Source organism: Dermochelys coriacea, chromosome 20 (assembly GCF_009764565.3).
Source record: "Dermochelys coriacea isolate rDerCor1 chromosome 20, rDerCor1.pri.v4, whole genome shotgun sequence".
Taxonomy (NCBI): domain Eukaryota; kingdom Metazoa; phylum Chordata; order Testudines; family Dermochelyidae; genus Dermochelys; species Dermochelys coriacea.
This window is the reverse complement of record NC_050087.2, coordinates 15,445,056-15,467,637: the sequence shown is the minus strand read 5'-3', so window position 1 is coordinate 15,467,637 and position 22,582 is coordinate 15,445,056. Positions and strand designations below refer to the sequence as shown.

At 54.7% G+C, this 22,582-nt stretch overlaps 1 protein-coding gene across 4 annotated transcripts; it reads left to right on the top strand.

Annotated features, from left to right (window-relative positions):
- The first annotated feature begins 1,755 nt into the window (after positions 1-1,755).
- RAB3D (RAB3D, member RAS oncogene family) lies at positions 1,756-22,184 on the top strand. 4 transcript variants are annotated; one of them, XM_038378887.2, is made up of 5 exons: positions 1,756-2,100; positions 10,455-10,682; positions 15,383-15,501; positions 17,236-17,360; positions 18,136-22,184. In XM_038378887.2, exons 2-5 carry the CDS (start codon positions 10,455-10,457, stop codon positions 18,321-18,323), a joined length of 660 nt encoding a protein of 219 aa, XP_038234815.1. In that variant the 5' UTR covers positions 1,756-2,100; the 3' UTR covers positions 18,324-22,184. The 4 variants fall into 4 exon arrangements, with proteins under 4 accessions (XP_038234815.1, XP_038234814.1, XP_038234816.1 ...); XM_038378886.1 differs by having other exon boundaries at positions 1,776-2,108; XM_038378888.2 differs by lacking the exon at positions 1,756-2,100 and adding an exon at positions 2,434-2,581.
- Positions 22,185-22,582: the final 398 nt, after the last annotated feature.

Below are 22,582 nucleotides of genomic sequence, written 5' to 3'. Positions count from 1 at the left end.
GGTGTTGGTCCCAGAGATGTCCCTACCAGTCAGTCAGAGCAGAGGAGCTGGGCTGGAAAGAGATTTCCTGTCTTGGAAACACTTTCACGATAGCAGATAATTTCCCTGTCCCAAATCAGGACAAAAAGTTTAAATCTCCAAAAGTTTCATGGAAGCTGGAAAGGAAAATTGCTTCAGGCCCATCCACCAGTTTCACATTGATCCTTTCAGAGCACTTTGACATTGACCGTCTTCATTTCTTTGTACTCTGCTGTGCTTCAATTTCAAATCCAGCTGTCGTTCTGAACCACGAAACCAGAATTCTTGGTGGGAAAATGCCCAAAGAGGATGTTTTGCCAATTTCAAAGCATTGTATTCCTCCAAAATTTGTCAAATCCAAAAAATGCGTCAGTTTCCTGCAAGAAGTTTCAGTTGCCTTGAATTGACGCTTTCCAAGGGGCAGGGGTGGGGACAAACTTTTGCAGCCGTTACCCACCCTCCAGGACTTAGACACGCCGTGCAATGCATGGAGCATCTGGCGACCCCTGGATGAGATCCATTAGTGCCTTCTGCCTCTGGGGTGAGAATTTCTCCTACCAGGACCCAGCTGAGCTGATGAATGGGCAGGAAGCTGGTTAGCCCTTTAGAATAGCTGTAAGGAGGTTAGGAGGAGTAGGGTGGGTCATTGGCAGGGGTTTGCAGGGATTGGGAGCTGGGAAGATGCAGGAGAGAAAGGGCAGCTTGCGGTTAAGGCCCCTGCGTTCTAGCTTTGTGCTCGCTCGCTCCTTTGCATTGTGCAAGGTCAGTTCTGATGCAAGGATTTGTAATTCCTCATTGCTTGTTCTGAAAGCAAGCCTTTCTCCCCCCTTCATCTCACGTTGTTGACACAAAAGGTCCTTTTGCTGAGGCTAATAACCGCAGTGTATTGAAACAGGTTTCAAATGGTAAGCTAGCACTTTAAATTCGGGGGCGGGGGGGGGCTTCCTGGTCCTGCAGGCAGACTGGGACTCTGGAGAGAAGTGTGAAATCTGGGTCCCAGCAGTCAGTCTGCAGAGAGCCAGTTTAGAATAAGGGGTGAGCTGGGCAGCGGGGAGCAGCCTGTTTTGTCTCTTTCTGGTTTTTTGGTTCTTGTGTGTTGTCATTCTGAATGCTAAGAAATAAAGCCATGTTCCGTTGCAACAGCCCCGTGAGAGGATTTTACTTTTTTGTCTAACTTCTCTGTCTGTAAGCCATGAACCTAACAATAATGATCAGAGCCGGTGGAAATAAGTTGGTTCAAAACTTTTTAAAAAGTTTATTTAGAGGGGAAATGGCTTTTTTCCCCAAAGCAGATCACAACTCAGGATCTTCGGCTGTAAATCCAGGTGTTTTGAAATTTCCAGCTGTCTCGAGTAGGAATGAGATTTAAACAAACCTAACTGACCGAAAACTGTCCCTCTTGGTGTCCGGGCGGGAAGGGTGCCTCCAGCTCTGACAGGTGTTTAGCGGCTACTGTAACAATGGGCTAGATCCTCAGGTGGTGTAAATAGGCCTCACTCCAATGGAGCGATGCTGATTTACACCATCTGGGGATCTGCCCCCATTGACTCCCATAGAGTGAAGCTGATTTACACCAGCTGTGGATCTGGCCACACTGATTCCAGTGGAGTGATTCTGATTTACACCCGGTGGGGATACGGCTCCATTGACTCCAATGGAGCGATACTGATTTACACCACCGGGAAATCGGGCCCCCTGAGCAGTATTCTCCCGACCTGGTCCGTCTTTCCCCGAGATCCAGCCCCGTGCACCGGATCAGGCCTTCTGCAGAGCTGGGCCGGGCGCCCGGATCGCAGGTGGGGCCGGTGAATCCCTGTTTGCAAACCCGCCCCCGCTCCGCTCGCCACGCCGGATCGCGCGGGGGGGGGGGAACCTGCGCCAGGCTTGCCCCGGTGCAGCCACATCAGCCCAAGGAGATTGGCCGCTCAAATGCGGGAAGTCGATTGCTGAGGTCTGGGGAGAGACGCACCTTCCTCCCTCCAGCCCCAGCGCCGCAGATCCGGCTGCAGCAGAGAAGGGGGGCAGAAGGGGAGCCAGCCCCACAGCGGCCCGCGAGTGGGGGATCCGCGCGCCCCTTCGAAGGTAACTCGGTAAGAGCCGGGTTTGGAGCGGGGGGCACTTCCCCGGGGCTCTGGGCGTTCGCAGGGGGGTGCTTAGCCGGGCGGGGGCTGCTGAATGTCTCCCCCCGCCCCCGGCTAGTCTCGTTGAACGGGCTATAGGAGCTTTTCCTTATTGTGGGAGTGGCCGGGAGCCCTGGTCAGGGACCAGCAACCCCCTGCTCAGCACCGTGGGGCCTGGGGTCCGGTCGGGGTCTGGGCAGCGCCCGGGGCGGCGCGACGGGAGCCCTGGGCTCCGTTGAGGCTTCCAGGTGCTACTGTCGGAGAAATGATAACGGGCTAGATCCTCAGTAGGCCTAAATTGGGATCATGCGTCTGTTCCTGGGGGCCATCCCACCCACAGCTGAGCCCTTTGGGAACCTCCTGGCCCTTAGTGGGTGCTGCGGGGGCACAGAAGCGGATTCTGATTCGGAAGGTGCCTGGATGAGTTGCAGGGACTTTGCCAAGTGAGTTTTGACTGATAAGACTGCAGGAAGCTAGCAATAAAACGGCCCGGGTGACAGCTTGGGGGCTGGCAGGAAGCAGTCGCCTGCTTTCCTGCCAGGGATCAGCCGCAGGGGAACCAGAAGGGAACGGCTGCTCTCCTAACACTTGATTCAGGAGCTTACCCGAGCCAGGGGCACCCTTGGTTCCTGGGTACACCTCAGGGGTGGCTGTGTGTCTCCAGGGCATTTCACATCCGGTCTGAGGCTCTCAGGTGACCAGCCTGGATCTGTGGGCCTGGCTGGGTTCTCGTTCACCCAAGGCCTGTGTGGCAAGTGGAAAGCGACGGGGTCTGGTTCTACACACAGATTCCTTTAAGGGTCCCCTCAAGATTCCCCCTTACCCCACCCCCATTGCAGGAGGGGTCTCTCTGACCCCTAAGGACCCTGCATCGTCCCTGCTCCCGGTGTAGGGGGCCGATGGGGGCATGGCCCACACACCCTACGCTGTTGTCCGCTTCCCAGGGGCGGAGCAGCAATTAAAGCAGCCCTGAGGCTGCTCTCACTGACACCGGGGCAGGGCCCAGAATACTGGCAAATGAAGCTTACAGCCCCAGTCAGGCAGAGCTTGCACCGCACTGGTGCCTGCCCCAGGGATCGCAGGGTCCACGTGCACCATTCATTTGTAGGGGAGGGGGCGGGGATTCCATGTCACGAAACAGAAGCCATTTGGAGAAGGAAAGGGGCGGGGACAGGATGTTGATAATGGCCAGGACATCAGCCTGGTAGGGCAGCTCTAATCTCGCAGAATTGAGGCCTCCCCTAGCCGGGGATTTCTCCCCACGGGGTAGCTGCCCGCCCCTCAGGGTGACAGGGCACCGATCATGCCGGACTCACTGCTGGTTGCTGTCTGCACCTGCAGCTGGATTCCCACTTCCACCAGTGTCAGACTAGGGGGAGTGGCCCTTCCTTGCCCCACCCACAAACTAAGTTCTGCCTACCTGAGCCACCACCCACAGTGGATGGCACTGCGGTTCCGGGTTCGATCCTGTTGCTCTCTGGGGCGAGGATCCCTCGGGGGGAGCAGGATGGGAGGGGATCAGAGCAGTGATCCCATGGGATCGGTTCTTTGATTTGTGGGGAAAGAATTAAGGGGTGGCCCCTCCCAAACTCCATCCCTGTGCGGCACCAACATGAACTGTGGCTCGTGCAGGGCCCCATCACTGTGGTATCTGGGTGCCTCCCAATCTTTAGTGTATGTATCCTCCCAGCCCCCTCTGTGAGGCAGGGCAGTGCTATTGTCCTCACGTTCCAGATGGGGGAAACTGAGGCACAGAGTGGTGATTTGCCCAAGGTCACGCCTGTCCCTCTGTGACCGAGCAGGGAAATGACCTCGGCTTTCCCAAGACAGGCTAGTGCACTAACTACTGAGCCGTTCTGCTTCCGTGCACCTCCCAGCCCTCGTCCTCACAGGAGGGACGTTACCGATGGCGGCCTTCAACCAGCCATCGTGCGGGCCTCCGAGCCAGCGGCGCCCTTTGCACCCTTGTGCGCGATCCTCCCAGACTCACCCCTGTGAGGGATTCCCCTTTCTGAGGTTCCCCCACTCAGCGCAGCTGGCGAGGGGCTTGTTCCTATCAGTGAAAGCCAAGATCCTGGGGAACGAGCCAGCAGCCCCAGAGAGGCACCAGGGGCAGGTAGTCACGAGGGCAGTTAGCCGCTGCTTCCTGGGTGCAAATCATGCCTACACTCGCGGTAGCATCATGGGCAGCTACGCAGGGAGTGAAGATGCTGAGATGCTGCAAGGTGTGTAAGTCTGAGGCCTTCTCTCGTTGGTGCTGTGTGTCTGGCTAGAAAACGGGCCACGTATTTCCTTGCAGGCAGCAGCATAAGAGTTGCTAAAGAGGGTCTGTGTCAGAGGCCAAACCCCCCAGGACTCCCCCGAGCTCTTGTAGGTTTTGTGGCCCGGGGCCAGTTCTAGCCTCTTGTGTGTCTCTGCAGAGATGCGAGCTGAGCTGATGGGGGATAATAATCGGGCAACGGGCATTGGTCAGTGTATTGGTCTGGGCTGATCCACAAATGTCGGGTGCCTAGCAAGCGCCTCCGTCCCAGAATGGGGGGCCCCTGGAGCCACCTGGAAATCTATGGGGGAGGAAGTTGAAGGGATGGGGGATGAGAATCCATCAGGGCCTGGGCAGACCCCCCCCCCAGAGTTAAAAAGTGTCTTGCCCTGAAGACTCTGCCTCATGTCCCTCCAGCCTTCCCCTCTGGTCAGGCTCACCTTTCAGCAGCTAGGAGCTGCGGTCTTTCCCCTCCATGAACTCCAGCTGCTGGTGCCCCCTTAAAATGCCCCCTCCCATGTGCACACAGCGCTTCGATTGGATACGGTATCCTCGCTTCTTGTGTGGTGTTGCTGTGCATTGTGAAACAGCCGCCATGCCCCACCCTAGAGGCAGCCGCATCGCAGTGCGGGGTGAGGCATCGCTGTGTAAACAGCCACTGTGCCCTACCCGAAGGCTGCTGCATTGTGGCTCTAGGTGAGGGATTCCTGTATAAACAGCTGCCACATCTCACCCCAGAGGTGGCTGCATTTCATCACCAGCTGAGATCCTTGTCTATCATCAGCAGGGCATGGCTAAGCTCTCTGCAGTACATGGTGCCTTCCAATCACATCCTCTTACTACCACCTGTAATGACAACCAGGCAGGTGGCTAATTCGAGCTGTGGTAGCCCCCAGCCCCTTCCTGTCTGGGTTGTGTCTCCGTGCTCGCTGCCCCCTGGCTGTCTGTGTGGAAGATATGACACAGCAGCATTTGCAGGGGAGCAGTAGCCTGCAGTTTCTTGCCAAGAATAACAGATCTCTCCAGGTTTGGGGGCTGGGTTTGGGTTGGTTGGTTTTTGGGTTTTCAGCTTGGCTGGCCTGAGTTTCATTTCCCAGCCGCTGAGCCCACCACGGAGCTGCCCTGCCATGTTCTGTTGCCCTCAGCATCCCGGACCCTGCCACTTTAACTCCTTCAAGCTGCTGTCTCCTATTCTCAGTTGTGCTCTGGCCCCTCTAGGCTGTGCAGAGGGGGAGGGAAAAGCCCCTCCTAGAATCACCCCTTTGGGCAGGGGCTTGGGGTGAAGATCCCTGTAGGAGCAGCCCCCATGCCTCACCCCAGAAGTGGCTGCATCTCGCTGCCATGTGAGGGATCCCTGTATAAACATCTGCTATGCCCCTCCACCACTTCTGCTGCGGCAGAGGGGTCCCTCCCCTGGTGCGGAGATGCAGCCACCTCTGGGGTGGTGCGTTGGGGCTGTTCATGCAGGGATTCCTCGCCCAGTGCTGAGTTGCATCAGTCCACTCCCAACTCCACCCTGCCCTGCCCCCTCCCAGGGACTGCCTCTCACTGAGTCCCTACCCATGGGGCCCTCAATCTCTGGGGGTGGGCAGGGTGCGTCTAGCTGTTACCGTAATACACCTAATAGTGCAAGGTGAACGTGAAGCAGGATCATGGGGCGGCCTTGCAGAGCATCTGCACCATGCATAAGGGGCAGCACAACGGTGCCTTGGACTGAGGCCGTCCAGCGCAGCCGGGACGCGGCGGGTGACTCGCTCACGCGTAAGGGGTGGGATCTCAGGCAAGGATCGGCCATGCAGGGCCTTAAAGGGGAATCTGCCCCTTCCCCTGGAGTTCACCGGCTGACGCCAGGTTATGCCAGCTGGGCAGCTGGCCCCAGCAGTTTCTTTGCTCTGCTTGGGCTCCCTCTGGTTGTAAATTGCAGGGAGCGGCCCCTATTAGAGCTGTAAATAAACAAGCCCTTCGCCTTGCAAAATCAACATTTATAAAGGGCCAGATCCTAGCTGGTGTAAACGGGCCCAGTGGTGCAATGCTGATCTACACCAGCTGGGGGTCTGGCCTAGAGGCTTCACGGCCTGATGTGAGACTGGGGCAGGATACACTCCGTGGTGGAGAGAGGGACTCTGCAGCTCTCCTGGGTTTGAGTGTGTCCCCCCAACAATCCCCTCCCTGTTAGTTCTTGCCCGAGAGTCTCCACCTGGCAGGGCAGAGAGCCCAGACTGTGAGTCAGGGCCCTGCACCAGGGCCACTGCAGTCGGATCCAGCCGCGGTTAGTCATTCTCCTTCGGTTTGCTCTCGTCGTCGGCACAAGATTCCTGGCTTGCGTCTGCCCTGGCCGAGCTCATGACTTGGCGTGGGATGGCTGCGTGCCAGTGCCCGTCCAGTGCATACCCCTCCGTGGGCTGCTCCATGCCAGTGCCCATCTGCCGTGCCCATCCATCCGATACCCCTCCACTCCCTCCTGCCTTCCATTCCCCCTTGCAGGCCAGCTCCCACCCCCGACCTAAGAACCCCGAGGAGAGCGCTACTCCAGGATAGTTCATCGCTTCAGATGGAACGAGCTTGGTGATGAGTCCGAGAGCTCCCCCTGCCTCAGTTTCCCCCGGCAGCATTGCCTCCATGCACAGCAGGACAGAGACAACCTTGCCATGATGCCCAACTAGCGTGAAGCCAGGATCTTTAAACAGCAGTGATTGGACAAGCAGTCTACCAATGAGACCTCTTGCCACCAATCTCCCTCCAACCCATGACACTGTGGTATGCAAATTAGTGGTGGAAGAAGGGCGGGGATTGGATAAGCTACCTCTGATGTCATAACGGCCCTGCTGAGCCTGTTATAATGAGCATTCTTACATGCAACGATTAACAACTTTGCTTAATTGCAACCTAATTGCTTCAGGTACAGCCTGGGCGCAAGCTCCAAGGATGGGACATTGGAGGGGGTCTGCATTACCCAGGGGTTAAGATCGCCGAGGATCCAGTTTTAGATTAATTCTAGCTCCTAAATTAGTTAATGAATTTCCTTGCGAATTCTCAGGCAGTTCGCTCTGTCCCCGGAGAGCGGGGGCTGTATGTTTGGGGAGGATACTCTGGATTTTTTTCAGATGAAATGAAGAGAGTTGGATCCCAGCTTCAAGGGAAAAATGCAACTCGGTTTTAATGCTGGCATCACGACCGATAGGTGCATGAAGGTAGCATATAGAATCCTGACTGAGATCAGGGCCCTTAGTGCCCAGGACAATATATAGACCCTGAGCAAAATCAGCAGCCTGATGGAGATTGAGGGGGACCCCCCCCCCCATGCTGGGCAGTGCATAGACACTTAGCCAGACAGTCCTTGTCCCAAAGAGTTCACTGTCTGAACAAAGAAAGGAGAAGAGGAGAAACTGAGGCACAAAAAGGGGACGTGTCTCGTCCCTGGCAGAGCTGGGAATAAAGCCCAGCTGCCCTGGGCTTCAAGCTGGTGTCCTCTCCCTGGCACCATGTGGCAGCTCTCGGAGGGCAGAGCCCAGTGGCTGTCAGCACAAGCCGGTTATGCGGCTTGACTGGCCCGGAGCCGCAGGGATCCGAACTGGTCGGGCTGGTTGGGTTGGAGGCCCTGGCGAAGAGGCAGCTTTTCTAGCCTGCTGGCGCGGGAGCGGGGAGCGTGACTCACTGAGCCCTGGTGAGAGCGGTTACAAAGCCAGTCCTGCTGGCTCCCGCCTGGCAGCGTTTAACCCTGTCTGCGAGCTGTGGGAGGCATGGGGCATTTCGGTTCCATCTGGGTGTCGCGTGAGGCCACCACCATAGCGCTGCATCCGGATGAGGGTCCAAAGCAGGGACGGGCATTACGGTAGCATTCAGAGACCCTAACTGAGAATGGGGGCTGCATGGACCCCCACCAGGATCGGGCCCCCAGCATGCACCAGGGGCCGTGCAGGCCGCCTCTGGGATCAGACCCCCCAGCACATGCCGGGGGCTGTACCCACGTGTGCTGTGGGAGCCGTGAGCTTAACTCCATTGCCTGGCTGTCGGGATTACAACTCCCACGAAGCAGCCCAGTAACCCGCTTAGTGAGCGGAGGTGGTGCATCATGGGCGTGCCCAGCCCTGGTGCATCATGGGCGACGTAGTCCAAGTGATGACCCGGGCCCTGGAATAGAACCAGGGCAGGAGTCGCCGCACTACAGCTCCCCTGAGGCACTGCGATGGCGCTTGCCAACAGAAGTCTCTTGGGCTTTGGGCGTTCTGGTTTGTGGTGGAAAAATCCAGTTTTTCCGCAGGAAGCAGATGCTTTTCCGGCCAAATTTCATTCAGTTGAAAAACTCCAATTCCCCTCAGAAAACGCCTTGGGTGGATAATATTTAACTGGCCCTACTCGGCCCCCACCTTGACACTTGTGCCTGCTCTGAAAAATGCCAGCAACTCGCCCCTGGTCTCACCCAGTGGCAGAAGCAGGATTCGAACCCAGATCTCCTGCAGCCCAGTACCTTCGCCCCACGCCCGCCATTCTTCTCTCGGAGCCCCCCCTGCCCTGCCTCCGGGGGTGGATGTCTTCCCTTCTCCCTCTAGGTAAACAGGTTTTGGTTTTGGTTTGGTTTGAAGTAGGGGTGAGAAGCAAAAGCCACAGTTCCTGCCACTTCCCAGTTAGCAAACAGCTGTGTTTGAGCTTAGACAGCCTCCTACGCCCATCCCGCCCTGGTCAGGTGTGACACATCCCAGCCCGAGGGGCAGATCAATCCCACCCAGCATAGAAGGATTGTCTCTGCCGGAGGAGAAGGGCCACACAGGGAGCACCAGGAAACGGGCACCTGAACAAGTCCCCAAGCAGCTGGGTGAAATTCTCCGACCTGGGCTGTGCCAGAGCTCGGACAAGGGCACTGCAATGGGGCGGCAGGATGGCTCAGTGGTTAGGGCGCTAGCTTGGGAGAGCTGCATTCACGGTAGGGCTTAGAAGCTGCCAAGAAGTTCAGGGTCCCGTTGTGTTGGTTGCTGCATGAATACAATCCCTGAGCGACTTAATTAGCCTGTTATGTCTTTGTGCAGGACCTGAGACACTGGGACTCTTGGGTGCTACTGTAATACAAATAAACAATGTACAGTGCCTGGGATTATGGGGTCCTGGACCATGGCTGGGGTTCTTGGGTGCTACTGTAATACACCCAATAAATAACATACAGCACCTGGCACAGTGGATGTCCTGGGCCATGGCTGGGGCTCTTATTTGTATCGCGAGAGCACCCGAAATATGAGACAGTGGGTGTGAGGGGAAACTGAGGCACAGAGCAGGGAAGTGACTTGCCCGAGGTCACTCGGCAGGTCTGAGCTGGGAGTAGAACCTGGGAGTCATTATTTATTAAGTGTATTATGGTAGTGCCTAGGAGCCCGGTCACAGGCCAGAACCCCGTTGTGCTTGATGCTGTACAAATCCAGAACAGAGTGGCCCTGCCACCAAGGGCTTGACAACCTACTCCTCCAAAGATCCAGTGACGATCTGTGTGTTACCGGTGGTAAATGACTCTTCTGGGCTGGGATCTCTGCTGATCGCCGGGGAATAGCTGCTCCCAGAAAGGGCTCTCCAAAGGAGGAGGAACTGGGATCCCTTTTCTTTTCTCCCCTCAAACACTCATAATCAGGGTCACATCCTCTCTTTTGGAAACCTCACAAACGCTACATGTCCTAGCCAGCCTGGGAGAGGAATGGTTGCGGGGCTTTTCTTAGCCTTGTGGCTGGCTGGGGTTTTCTGTAGGAGGCTGGAAAGCAAGGCAGAATGGCTTATTCAAAGGCACAGAGTAAAGTCCTTGGCGAAGCTGGGAATGAGACCCAGGAGTCTTGGCTCCCAGCCCCCCCCAACTCTAACCACTAGACCCCACTCCCCTTCCGAGCTGGGGATGAGACCCAGAAGTCCTGGCTCCCGGCTCCCCAGCTCTAACCACTAGACTCCACTCCCCTCCCAGAGCCGGGAGAGAATGCAGGAGTCCTGGCTCCCTGCCCGCCCCTGCTCTAACCACTAGACCTCCACCTGGAGCTGGGAGTAGAACCCCCCTGCCCTGCTGATGCCCCCTCTCTGCCCCCCAGATGGCGTCCGCCAATGACACCCGGCAGGCCCAGAAAGATGCCGCCGACCAGAACTTTGACTACATGTTCAAGCTGCTGATCATCGGGAACAGCAGCGTGGGGAAGACGTCCTTCCTGTTCCGCTACGCCGACGACTCCTTCACCTCGGCCTTCGTCAGCACCGTGGGCATCGACTTCAAGGTGAAGACGGTCTATAGGAACGAGAAGAGGGTCAAGCTGCAGATCTGGGTGAGCACCAGGAAGGGGAGGGAAGTGGGGACCCTGGAGGGGAGTGAGGGAGGCCCGGGGGATCCCAGCAGGCCAGTTTGTCTCTTGGGGGCGGGACTGTCTCTTTGTGCTGTGTTTTGTACAGCACCTAGCGCATGGGGTCCTGGGCCACGCCTGGGACTCCCAATGTTACCGTAGTACTGATGGTAGCTAATGAGGATAAGCCACGGCCCAGATGGCCCTGCCTTTATCGATCAGGGGCCTCAGGCCAAAAGAGATCCAGCATCCTGTATATTCCACCATCGGCGCCAACACACCCCTGCCCCTAGCTGGGCAATACTATACCTCAGGTGAATTCCTCCTGACCCCAAGCCAGGGATTGGCCTGTGCCCTGAAGCATAAGGGTTGATAGCCCTTTTCCTTTCAATCCTCGCCCGATGCCGACCCTTCAGTACCAGAATCCTGGGACTTCTGGCCCCATGCAGGGCGTACTCCTTCCCCCAGCACCCTGTTTTGTACAGCCCCCCCAAGCCAGACCCCTGTCCTGAGCCCCCACTGCCCAAAAGGTGATGGTTTGGAGGCCTGGCAGTTGGAGAGGTTCTGCCCTGCATGGTGGGGTTTTGGGCCAGCTCCCCCCACAGGGAGTGGATCAAAACTTGGTGGCTCCCAGCACTTGTGTGTAGCAAATGGGTGTGAAATAGGCACACTTCCCACCCACCGGAGGGGGGGAGGGGAAGGGGGGCTGTTGCCGTAATCACTGGAGTACTGCAACGCTTCCTTTTTAAAACTTCATTCTCTTTTCTGTTGGGGGAAGCCGTTCCGTGCAGCAAACTGCGGCCCTACAGAGAAAAGGCCCCACCTCCCCACCCTGAGCCAGCCATTCCCCCGCCCTGGGGCTGGATCGGAGCTGGTGCCCCTTGGAGGGAAAAGGCCCCTTGCCCCATTCCACACACCCCTAAGCCAGCCAGTCCCCCCCATCCCCCTGGGGCCGGATCACAAAAGCTGGCACCCCCTGGAGGGGAAAGACCCTATGTCCCATTCCACACACCCCTGAGCCAGCAAGTCTCCCCCGGGGCCAGATCACAGCCGGTGCCCCCTAAAGGCTCCGTGCCCCATTCCGCACACCCCTGAGCCAGCCAGTTCCCCCCCATCCCCTAGGGCTGGATAACAGCTGGCTCCCCCTGGAGGGGAAAGACCCTATGCCCCATTCCCAGGCCCCCTGAGGCAGCCAGTCCCCTGCCCTGGGGCCAGATCAGAGCCGTGCCCCCAGAGGAAAGGCCCCGTGACTCATTCTGTGGAGAACGACACTTTTTCAGACTCTTTTTATTTCTTGAATGCAACGTGACACGGGCCCCGGGCCCCAGCTGGTGTGACTCAGCCTCGCTCTGTTGGGGTCCGTGGAACAAGGTCACTTTACACCTGCTGGAGATCTGGCCCACTGGCTCTGTGGCCGAGTGGGGATCGGGCCCACCTCATGCTGTGGCCCCAGGGGCCACTCGGTCCCAGCTGGCGGGACCGGATCAGCTTGTTCTTTCCCTGTTCTCTCCATGGCTGGCAGCTGTGGCGAAGTCACTAAGTGCAGCCGGATCCCCCGGTGCTGCGGGTAAACATCCCTCCCCACGCAGCAGCTGCAGCTGTCACTGGCTTTTGCGGGGAGGGAGGGGGGTCAGAGTCTCTTTGCTCCTGAAGGGCTCTGGTAGTCACCATGGTAATGGCACCGGCCTGCGTGTGCTTTGGCTCAGGCAGCAGCTGGCGTTACCTTGACTCCGGTAAATGCCACTGGGCACCATCATGCAAACTCTTCACCCAAAAAAAGTTATTTCCTTCCCTCCCCCAAATCCTCTGGGGTCTCCCCCACCAGCCTGGGGACTGAGAGACCCAATCTGTCGTCCCTCCCCCTTTTTTTTTTTTTAGTCTGTTTTGGTCTGTGGAACTCATTCCCACTGATTTTTTCCATGGTGGGAACTTCACCGGCCTCCTAATGCCACCCCTGAACTATGTCTGCCTCCTCATTTACCCTCTGTCAATGCAGTTAGCCTGTGGAACTCACTGCCACAAGATACCACTTTTCGAGAATTGCTCCGGTGATTTTTAAGGCTGAGCTGTCTCTGCACCTGCTGTGGCTTGAATCTTTGCAGGCCGTAACTCCACAGACTCCAGCCAGCTGGGAATTTGGCTCAGTGTGTTTCTTTCCACTGCAACCTCGGAGAGACCCGGAGGAGCAGTGTTAGCAAATGGAAGCCCTCTCTGGGCACTGACCTGACCACTAGGAGGGATGGGTGATTTAGATCAGGGGCACATGTAGGAGCAGGTGCTTAACTCTTTGGCTTGGCTTCGCCGGAGTCAGTTCCCTGCTTAATTAGATCTGAAGCTCTTTGGGGAAGGGTCCATCTGTTTGTTCGGCGGATGTACAGCGCCTGGGGCATGGGCTCCTGGGCTGGATGGGTACGCCTCATAAATAAGTATTTACACCTGTGCTTCACTGTAAGGGGACACGGCTGAATGGAGAGGGGTTAATTCAAATGAGGAGGGACAGATGCCTTCCTGCTACCTCCGAAAAGGATCAGTGGAAGTATCTCCGGCTCTCTACAGACTCTGCCTGACCCTCCAAAAAAGAGAGAGGTCAATAAATAGGTGTATTATGATAGCATCTAGCAGCCCCAGTGTTGGCCCAGGACTCCATTGCACTGGGCCCTGTACATTATTAGCAAAAAGAACAGAAGGACTTGTGGCACCTTAGAGACTAACAAATTTATTAGAGCATAAGCTTTTGTGGGCTACAGCCCACTCTATCGGATGCATAGAATGGTACATATAGTAAGAAGATATATACGTACAGAGAAGGTGGAAGTTGCCCTACAAACTCTAAGAGGCTAATTAATTAAGATGAGCTATTATCAGCAGGAGAGAAAAAACTTTTGTAGTGATAATCAAGATGGCCCATTTAGACAGTTGACAAGAAGGTGTGAGGATATTTAACATGGGGAAATAGATTCAATATGTGTAATGACCCAGCACTCCCAGTCTCTCTTCAAACCCAAGTTAATGTATCTAGTTTGCATATTTCCGCCTTCTCTGTATGTGTATATATTTATCTTCTTACTATATGTTCCATTCTATGCATCCAATGAAGTGAGCTGTAGCCCACGAAAGCTTATGCTCTAATAAATTTGTTAGCCTCTAAGGTGCCACAAGTCCTCCTGTTCTTTTTGCGGCTACAGACTAACATGGCTGCTACTCTGAAACCATACATTATTAGGTGTATTATGGTAGTGCCTAGGAGTCCCAGCCATGGCCCAAGACTCCATTGGGCCGAGCACTGTACATTATTTATTAGGTATATTATGGTACCACCAAGGAGCCCCAGCCGTGGACCGGAACCCAATTACGGTAGGTGCTGTACATTATTTGTTAGGTGTATTACGGTAGAACCTAGGAGCCCCAGTCGTGTGGCCCAGAACCACATTGCACTGGGTGCTATACATTATTAGGTGTATTACGGTAGCACCTAGTAGCCCCAGCCATGGCCCAGAACCCCATTGTGCTGGGTGCTGCACGAACACAGAACAAAAAGACGGTCCCTGCCCCAGGGAGGTGATCCTCTAAATTTGATTAATTTAACTGAGATTAGTTTAAGACCTAGCGTTGATCCCATCATCTAGCAATGAGTTCCACAGGCTAAAACCTGCTATGTCCTCCCATCAATTCGAAGGCCAGCTCTCCGTTCCAGACGTCTGCCGGCAGAGCTCTGCTAGTCAATGCCCGGTAGATGGGTGATGTCTGGCCAACCCAGCAGAAACCCTCATGGAGATGCAGTTATACCAGCCAAACGTTGCTTTTGCTGGGCTCGTTGTTTTCGGTCGGGTGGGGTGGAATGAGCAATCCTGGTGGAGCACACAGCTTTACTGGGATAAGCAGTGTCCCCTCAAGGAGTCCTTTGTGTCTGGGGGTAGCTACGCTGGCAAAGCAATCTTCAGAGAGATCGGGCCTCAGTCCCCATCCAGCCTTATGCAGTGGGTGGGCTAGAATCCCACCCCGTCCAGGCAAGCCCCCACTCTTCGCTCGCTCTCCATACGGCAGATATGGGACCGTCCGGCTCACCAGTGTTTCATTTTTATCAGCAGCCTGTTCAAATTTCCATTGGGCCCCTTTATTAATAGATTTTTGATTTTTTTTTTTTTTAATTACGCGCAAACAGTGCGTCTTGGGTGCGTCTGAGCTGTCATGGAAACTGGCCCCGGTTCCTGGTACCAGCCTGACGCTTCCAGGCCTTTTAATGAAAAGATCCTTCTGTCACGGCCCTCTGTGCACTCTCTGGTCTCCACGGTAACAGGCCCATTTCTGGTCTCCGTGCTCTGGAGAGTCGATAAGAGCCGTACGAGGCCAAGCAGACAGGGACTAGCTGACGTTTCTCGCCCTCCCACAATGCATCGCTTCACCTGATTCACGGCCCATAACTGAAGCAGCCCTGCGGACACCTGGGGAGAGATGGGCCCTGCCCCAGGGAGCTTGCAGCCCAAAGAAAGGGTTATCCCTTGTTTTACAGATGGGGAAACTGAGGCATGGGAGGGCGGGAGTCTGTGGCAGGAAGCGAGGGGGAGCATTAATCCCAAGCCTCCCACAGCGCTACCTCCGAATTGAAATCTTCCCCTGTGCAGCTGGGGATCTTGCAAAGAAGTAGCTCTTATTTGTGCGTGTTGGGGGGTCGGGATTGTTTAAAGGACACCGCAGGGCAGGAGAGATACCGGACAATCACGACGGCTTATTACCGAGGAGCCATGGGCTTTCTGTTGATGTACGACATCGCCAACCAGGATTCCTTCAATGCCGTGCAGGACTGGTAAGAGACCCCATGTTCCCTTGCATTGTACCATGAGAGCCAGTCGTGTCCAGGGCTGACTGAAAATACAGGCACTAGGGGGGCCCCTGTTTAGGGCCCCTGGCTCCCTGGGGGTCAGAGAGATTGAGGTCAAGTTCTCCTTGGGGGAAAATTAGCTCTCTGATGGGTGCTGGTGGTGAAGAAAAGCTTGAGCCGAACAAAACCGCCGCTTGCCGAGAGCCTGAGTTGATAGCTCAAAGAGGGTGGAGTTGCCTGAGTGTGCCGAGAGCCTGAGCCCATCCACCTGAGAGGGCAGCTGCACTGAGTGTAACTGATGCAGCCAAGCTGCCTGCATCTGCAGAAAGCAAACCAGGAGTGAGTGGGGGAAGGGATATGGCCCCCCTCAATCCCTCCCGCCCCGGGGCGGGCCCTGCCTCCACTGGAAACTCCTGATGAGGTTGCAGCATTCATGTTCCTTAAAGACGTGGCACGATGGGGAGGGGGCCATCTGTAAAGGCTCATTGGATTTTTAAAATCTTTTATGGGAGGCAGGGCGGTGTTGGGGATGGAAGAGGCATCACTGCACTGAACAATGGGGAAAACCCAGGGGTGTGTGTGTGTGTGTGTCAGGGGAGGACCTCTGAGATGGGGCTCTGCCCCCACCCGCCACCTTTTCACTGCTCCCCATTCCTGGCTTCACCCTTCTCTGGGGGCTGCTTGTCATCACCCCCATGCCCAGCTGCAGCCTCCTGCAGGTAGAGGCGCAAATCTGCTGGGGCCACCCGTGAGTCAGATTTATAGGGAGTCACCGGGTTTAGGGAGGAGGAGTCAGGCTGTCAGAGGCTGATGCTGCAACTCGGAGCCCCTGAGCTGCCTTGGGCCAGGCTTAACAGGGAATGGGTTTAGCCCAGGGATATAGTGGAAACTAGGACTCCTGGGTCCTCTCCCTGGCTCTGGAAGGAGGGTGGGATCTAGTGGTGAGAGCAGGGGGGGTTGGGCGTCAGGACTTCGAGGTTCTATCCCTGGCTCTGGAAGGAGGGTGGGGTCTAGTGGTTACAGCTGGGGAGGTTGGGAGTCAAGGGTTCTGTTCTGGGAGGGGAGCCTTCGGCCGGCTGCTTTCACTCGCACAAAGCCCACTGGGTGCCATTTCTTCCTGGGACTGAATTTAACACCATGGAGCACTGATGGATGCACTTTCCCGCCAATGATCTCAGAGTGCTTTACAAACGGGGTTCGGAATTTAGTAGTAGTACGATTCCTGTTTCACAGAAGGGGAAACTGAGGCACAAAGTAGCAGAGACAGCCAAAGTAGTCCTCTTTTCCACCCCCTCCTCTCCACTCCTAAGCCTGGGGATAGATAGAACCTCGGAGTCCTCACTCCCAGCCCCTCAGCTCAAACCACTAGACCCCAAAGCCCGCCCAGGGCTGGGAATAGAACCCAGGAGTCCTGACTTCAAAAGGATAGTAAACAATGCGAGTTGGGAGGGTAAGGAGGAGCGGGGGAAGGATGTGTTTAATCCCTCCCATGGAAGAGCCTATATGTAGTGCAAATTCATGGTGTGGGGTTCATGTTCCGTTAAGACAGGGATGGTGCGGGGTCCCCAGCGATAAAAGACACATTGGATTTGTAACCATTATCTTTTACAAGGGAGGAAGGAGTCCTCGTGGGGTGGGGTGCAGGTGATTGACAGCAGGGTGGGCGTGGCTTATAAGCAAGGCCCGAGTTCAATTCCCACCCCCTCCCCCGCTCCATAGGGCGACTCAAATCAAGACCTACTCTTGGGATAACGCCCAGGTGATCCTGGTGGGGAACAAGTGTGACCTGGAGGACGACCGAGTGGTGGCCACGGAAGATGGCAAGCGGCTGGCTGATGAGCTAGGTAGGTGCCCTGCAGTGGGCAGGGCGTCGGCTGGAGAACCTGGAACGGATTTTCCAGTTTGTCGACGATTCTAAAGGCACAGGAATTAACTTTCGTTGGGGGGTCAATGGCTTTCAAAATGTTCAGCAAGCTGAAACCGACTTTAGTTTCGACTTGAGGCAGAAGGTTTGAATTGGAGCATTTTTAACCTTTTTTTGTTTCATTTTAAAGAATACGATTGAAGGACATTTTGAGACGAAAAACTAAAACCTTTTTGATTTTTTTTTCTCCCCCCGCCCCCCCCCCAAAAAAAATTTCTTTTGTTTTTGGTGGGTTGTTTGGTTTGGATTTTCTTCCCCCCTCCAACTGCAACAATTTGGCAAAACCAAATTCCAATTAAAATCAGTATTCGATAGGCAGCTAAATAAGGTCCATCTAGCCCAGTATCCTGTCTTCTGACAGTGGCCAGTGCCAGGGTGCCCCAGAGGGAATGAACAGAACAGGGTATCATCAAGTGGTTCATCCTCTGTTGCCCACGTCCCTGGCCTCTGTTTGCCAGAAGCTGGGAACCATTCCTGCCCATCCTGGCTAATAGCCATTGATGGATCTATCCTCTATGAACTTATCTAGTTCTTTTTTTGAACCCCATTATAGTCTTGGTCTTCACAACATCCTCTGGCAAGGAGTTCCTCAGGTTGACTCTGCGTTGTGTGTACTTTCAGTCACCAACACACGATTTTTCTCCTCCTCCTGTTCTTTCTCATTCCCTCCTTTCTCCCCCTTCCTTCCCTCCCAGGGTTTGAATTCTTCGAAGCCAGTGCCAAGGACAACATCAACGTCAAGCAGGTCTTTGAGCGCCTGGTGGACATTATCTGCGAGAAGATGAACGAGAGCCTGGACACCAACCCCACCCTCGTCAGCAACAGCAAGAACGGGGCCCTGGCCGAGACTCCGCCCCCACAGTCCAGCAGCTGCTCTTGCTAGATAACAGACTCCGCCCACCTATGGTTCCTCTCTTCTCCCCCCCCCCCCAACCCCGCAGCGGTCACATTGATGTCATAGATAAATAGGGTGGGACGTTATGGGGAGAGGCACATCTCTTGGGCTGCTGCCCCACTGTTTTTCTATTTGCCTATGACAACAATGCAGTGGATCAGCCTTCCCTTTCCTTATCCCCGATCCAGGGTTTTTCCGTCCCGGCAATCACGGCCAGCTGAGGGATGAGGAATCCTGGTGGTGGGGTGACGCAAATTGGCCTGGCTTCCTTTGACTTTGATGGTGCTGACATGGGTGCTACGGATCCAACGGGGGTTCGATGCCTCAGCAGATCCGCACTCTCTTCGGAGCACGTCTGTTATTAACCAAGCCCTAGGTGCAGCTTTTCAAAAGGCTGGGGCATCGAACCCCCACGTAGATCTGTGACAACCGCTCTGCGTTTGTAAGGGGACGGAGAGGGGTGCCCGGGGGGGGTGGGGGTGGAAAGATGTGGGGAGGTTTACTGCACAGGATTTGCCGCAGGTTGGTGTGAGGGACATTAATCCTCATGCAGGAAAACAGGTGGTGGGGGAGGTGGGAGATCCATTTTCATCTCAATTTTCCACTGAAAATTTCAGGTTTTTCCCAGGGAAAATTCGTGTCCTGAACATCTTTGACCAAAAGCCGGAGCGACTTTGATTCTGAAATGCTTCCTAGGTGTTGTAGTCCGGATGCCTCGTGCTCTGGCCCTCTTCTGTAGACTGGACTTCTTGGTCGGACTACATCTCCCATGATGCACCACACTCTCCCCGCTGGGAGAGGGAGGGTTGCATCATGGGAGACATAGTCCAACTAAGGAACCAGGCTCATATTGGAGAATGGAAGCTTGAGGCCACTGAACTACAACTCCCATGATGCACCACAGCAGCATTTCCAAAGCAACTCAACCCCTGATGATTGCTTCCCATAGAGTCACACACTCTGTAAATGGCCGGGGCCCCTAGTGCACTCCCCTACCTGGTGCGTTTGTTTGCACTAGTGTCAAATGCTCCCATGGGGGGGTTGCAGTGAAAATGACAACACGAGACACAGGAGAGTCGGGCCCGTTTGTTTGTTTGTTTGTTTGTTTTTGTTTTCTTTCCTCAAAGCATCTCCTGCTTTTGGGGTCCTCAGTTTGGGGACTTGCTTTGAGGGAGCTGCCTTAAAGGTGGGGAGTGCCTGGCACTTCCTGAAAATTGGGTACCTTTAAGCAGCCTCTGGTTGAGCACCCCAGCCCTAGAGGCACCAAAAATCACTAATCATTTGTGTGGGGGGAGAGGGGTAAATCCAGAGAGGCTCATCTTATGCTGACCCTCAGCTGCAGTAAATAGGTGTCTGGCCCTTCTCATGCAAATGGAGCAATACTGGTTTACACCAGCTGGGGATCTGGCCCTTCTCACCCCAATGCAACAACACCAATTTACACCAGCTGGGGATCTGGCCCTTCTCATGACAATGCAGCAACACTGGGTTACACCAGTTGGGGATCTGGGCCTTAATGTAGAAAGGGGCCAGGGGAGAGACAAGACCACGGACTGGGAAAAATGTAGAATACCTTCAATGTATCAGATCAGTTTGAACCAACGCCTGCAGGGCTAGGAGTCTTGTAAAACCAAAGGTCCCGGGCCTGATTTCCCATTGCACTCAGCCTTGTACAGGGATTTATTTACACAAGGATGTGAGGGGTTAAAATCAATCCAAGCTGGTTTGCATGAGTGGTGCGTGGGGAGAGGGGTTGCAGGGGGGTTGCACTAGCGGAACAGGGCACTGGGGAATTGGACCAGTTTGGCTGCAAGGGCCAAGGGATAGAGAGACTTTCCCCCATCTTGGGGTGTTGGTTCCAGGCTGGAGCCTGGCTTGGCAGTGACTGAGACCCTAATCTCATGCAGACAGCGTGAGAGCTTGCCCCAGCCTTGAGGCCTGAGGATCTGTCACTATTTGATTCGGCGTCCTACCCTGTGAGGAGCTGGTGCGCTGTGGGGAAGTTGAGGCAGAGCTGCCCTAGAACCAAGCCTCACAGGGCAGCATTGAAGAGTAATGCCAGGCTGGGATGGGAGCGCCCGGTTTGTCTGAATTGGCTTCAGGTTGGGATTTCAGGGTGCCTGGGACCCAGATCCCCTTGCAGTTCCCTGGGATTTGAGGACATCTGACTCCCCTTATGATGCCCTCTGCTCCCAGCTTGCATTAAATATCCCCATCAGCCCCAAAGACTTCAGTGTTGTTATTTTTGTGAGGTGCCACACAGGCACCCAATGGGGCACCTCCCAGAAAGCTTTAGCTGGTAGATGAGCCTGGGATAACCCCCCAGGGAGGAAAATCACTAGATTCCCCACCAGGGGATGGCTATGCTTGGACCTGGACCAGGGCATGACTCTTGGTTACTTCCCTACTTCTGGGGTCATGCCTAGTCCCTGTGTCAGCTAGAGCAGCTACTGGGCTGCTCTAATTCATGCTCTGTTTCCCAAGAGCCCCCCTGAAGCATGGAGTACCCACAATGCAGTGTGTTCCAGCCACCACCACCCCACACACACAAGGTTCAGTGCCCTGATGCCAGCTTCCCATTGGCCTGGGTAGGCCCTGCCCCTGCACAGAGTGTGCGTGTGTATGGGGGGGGGCAGAATTCTCAAGTGGGGCTGTCTCCGCCCACTTTATTCAACCTTAAAGGGGCCTTAACTGAGAATCAGCCTCTGGAATCTGGACTCAGTGTGTCAGCTGCCCCATACTGCATTCCAGGGTGACATGAGCACTCCTTGATGTCCCAGCCGTGCTTGGACACGGCAAGTCTTGGCTGGAAAAAGTACAACAGTCCATTTCCGTCCCACGCTGCACGGATCATTTCAACCCCTCTGTGGCTATTGATTAGCTTCTCGCTGGAGCAAACTTTGGTTCAACAACTCAGCTCTCCTGGAGTCCGATCTCACAGCTTTCTGTGGAGCAAGGGCTCAGGGCTCGGCTGCAGGGACCGGTGCGCTGGGGTGACCAGGCAGCAAGGGTGAAAAATGGGGGTGGGGGGTAATAGATACCTATATAAGACAAAGCCCCAAATATCAGGACTGTCCCTATAAAATCCGGATATCTGGTCACCCTACAGTGCGCCGTCCCTCCGCTCACAATGCAATGCTTATACGCTTCGCACCCCAGCCATGCAGAATGTTTTGGCCGTGTGTGTGTGTGTAAGGAAAGTGTCGAGTCACTCAGATTTCAGGGGATGTGCAATCTTTAAAAACGGAGGAGAGACCAGTTTCTTACTTTGAAAACAAAAGTGCCTTTAGCAAAAGCCAAACCATTGATCAGTCATGTGTAAATGTCCACACTCCCAGCTAAGCTGTAGCCTAGCGGTAAATGCCTTGTTTAACCTTGTGCCCTTTTCTTCTTGGCCAGATCTCATCGATGCCTTTCTCCCTCCTTCCCCCTTCCGAGAATTATTTAAGAGAGAGAGATGCACAGAGTTCAAGGCCAGAAGGGATCATTCACTCATCTTGCCTGACCCGCTGTGGATCAGAGGCCGTGAAATTTCATCCAGTTACCCCTGACTTGAGCCAAAGATAAATACACTCGCATTGGTATTTAAAATCCCTGCGGTCAGATCTCTGTAAGGGGGGGAGTTTATAACTGATGTAGCATGTGAACATTGGGAAGGGGGGATCCACCCCAAAAAATAAGCCTAAATAAATTTAAACCTGACCAAAGTGGGATTTAGATATGATGGGGGCAGAGATGGTCTTTTTGTTCTGTGTTTGTACAGGGCCTGGCACACTGGGCCAGGACCGGGCTTCTGAGCACTACCATAATATGCCTAATAAAGAAGAATAATGCCTCTGAAAATCACAACCGAACGGTCTGATGACTGATTTGTATGCGTGTGGGTCTTGGGCCCCCTCAAGTGGCTAGATGATATATTTATGGGGTAGTGTAGGCGTGTCTGTCTCAGGATATGAGAGACAAGTTGGGAGGTAATAACTTGTATTGGCCCAAGCTCTGTTGGTGAAGGAGACAAGCGTTTGAGCGCCAGGCAGCTCCTCTGCGGGACCTGAAGGAATCCCAAGTTTAGCTTTGGCAGAATTCAATTTTGATTTTTCCATCATTTCGATGGATATGAGCGAAGTTTATTTTAAGCATATTTTTGATTTTTTGAACCAATTTACATGTTCACTGTTGCACAAAATGGGTTATAAAGCATTTTTTGTTATGTATTTAAATTTTCACAGTTGTGGGGAAATATGCGGGGG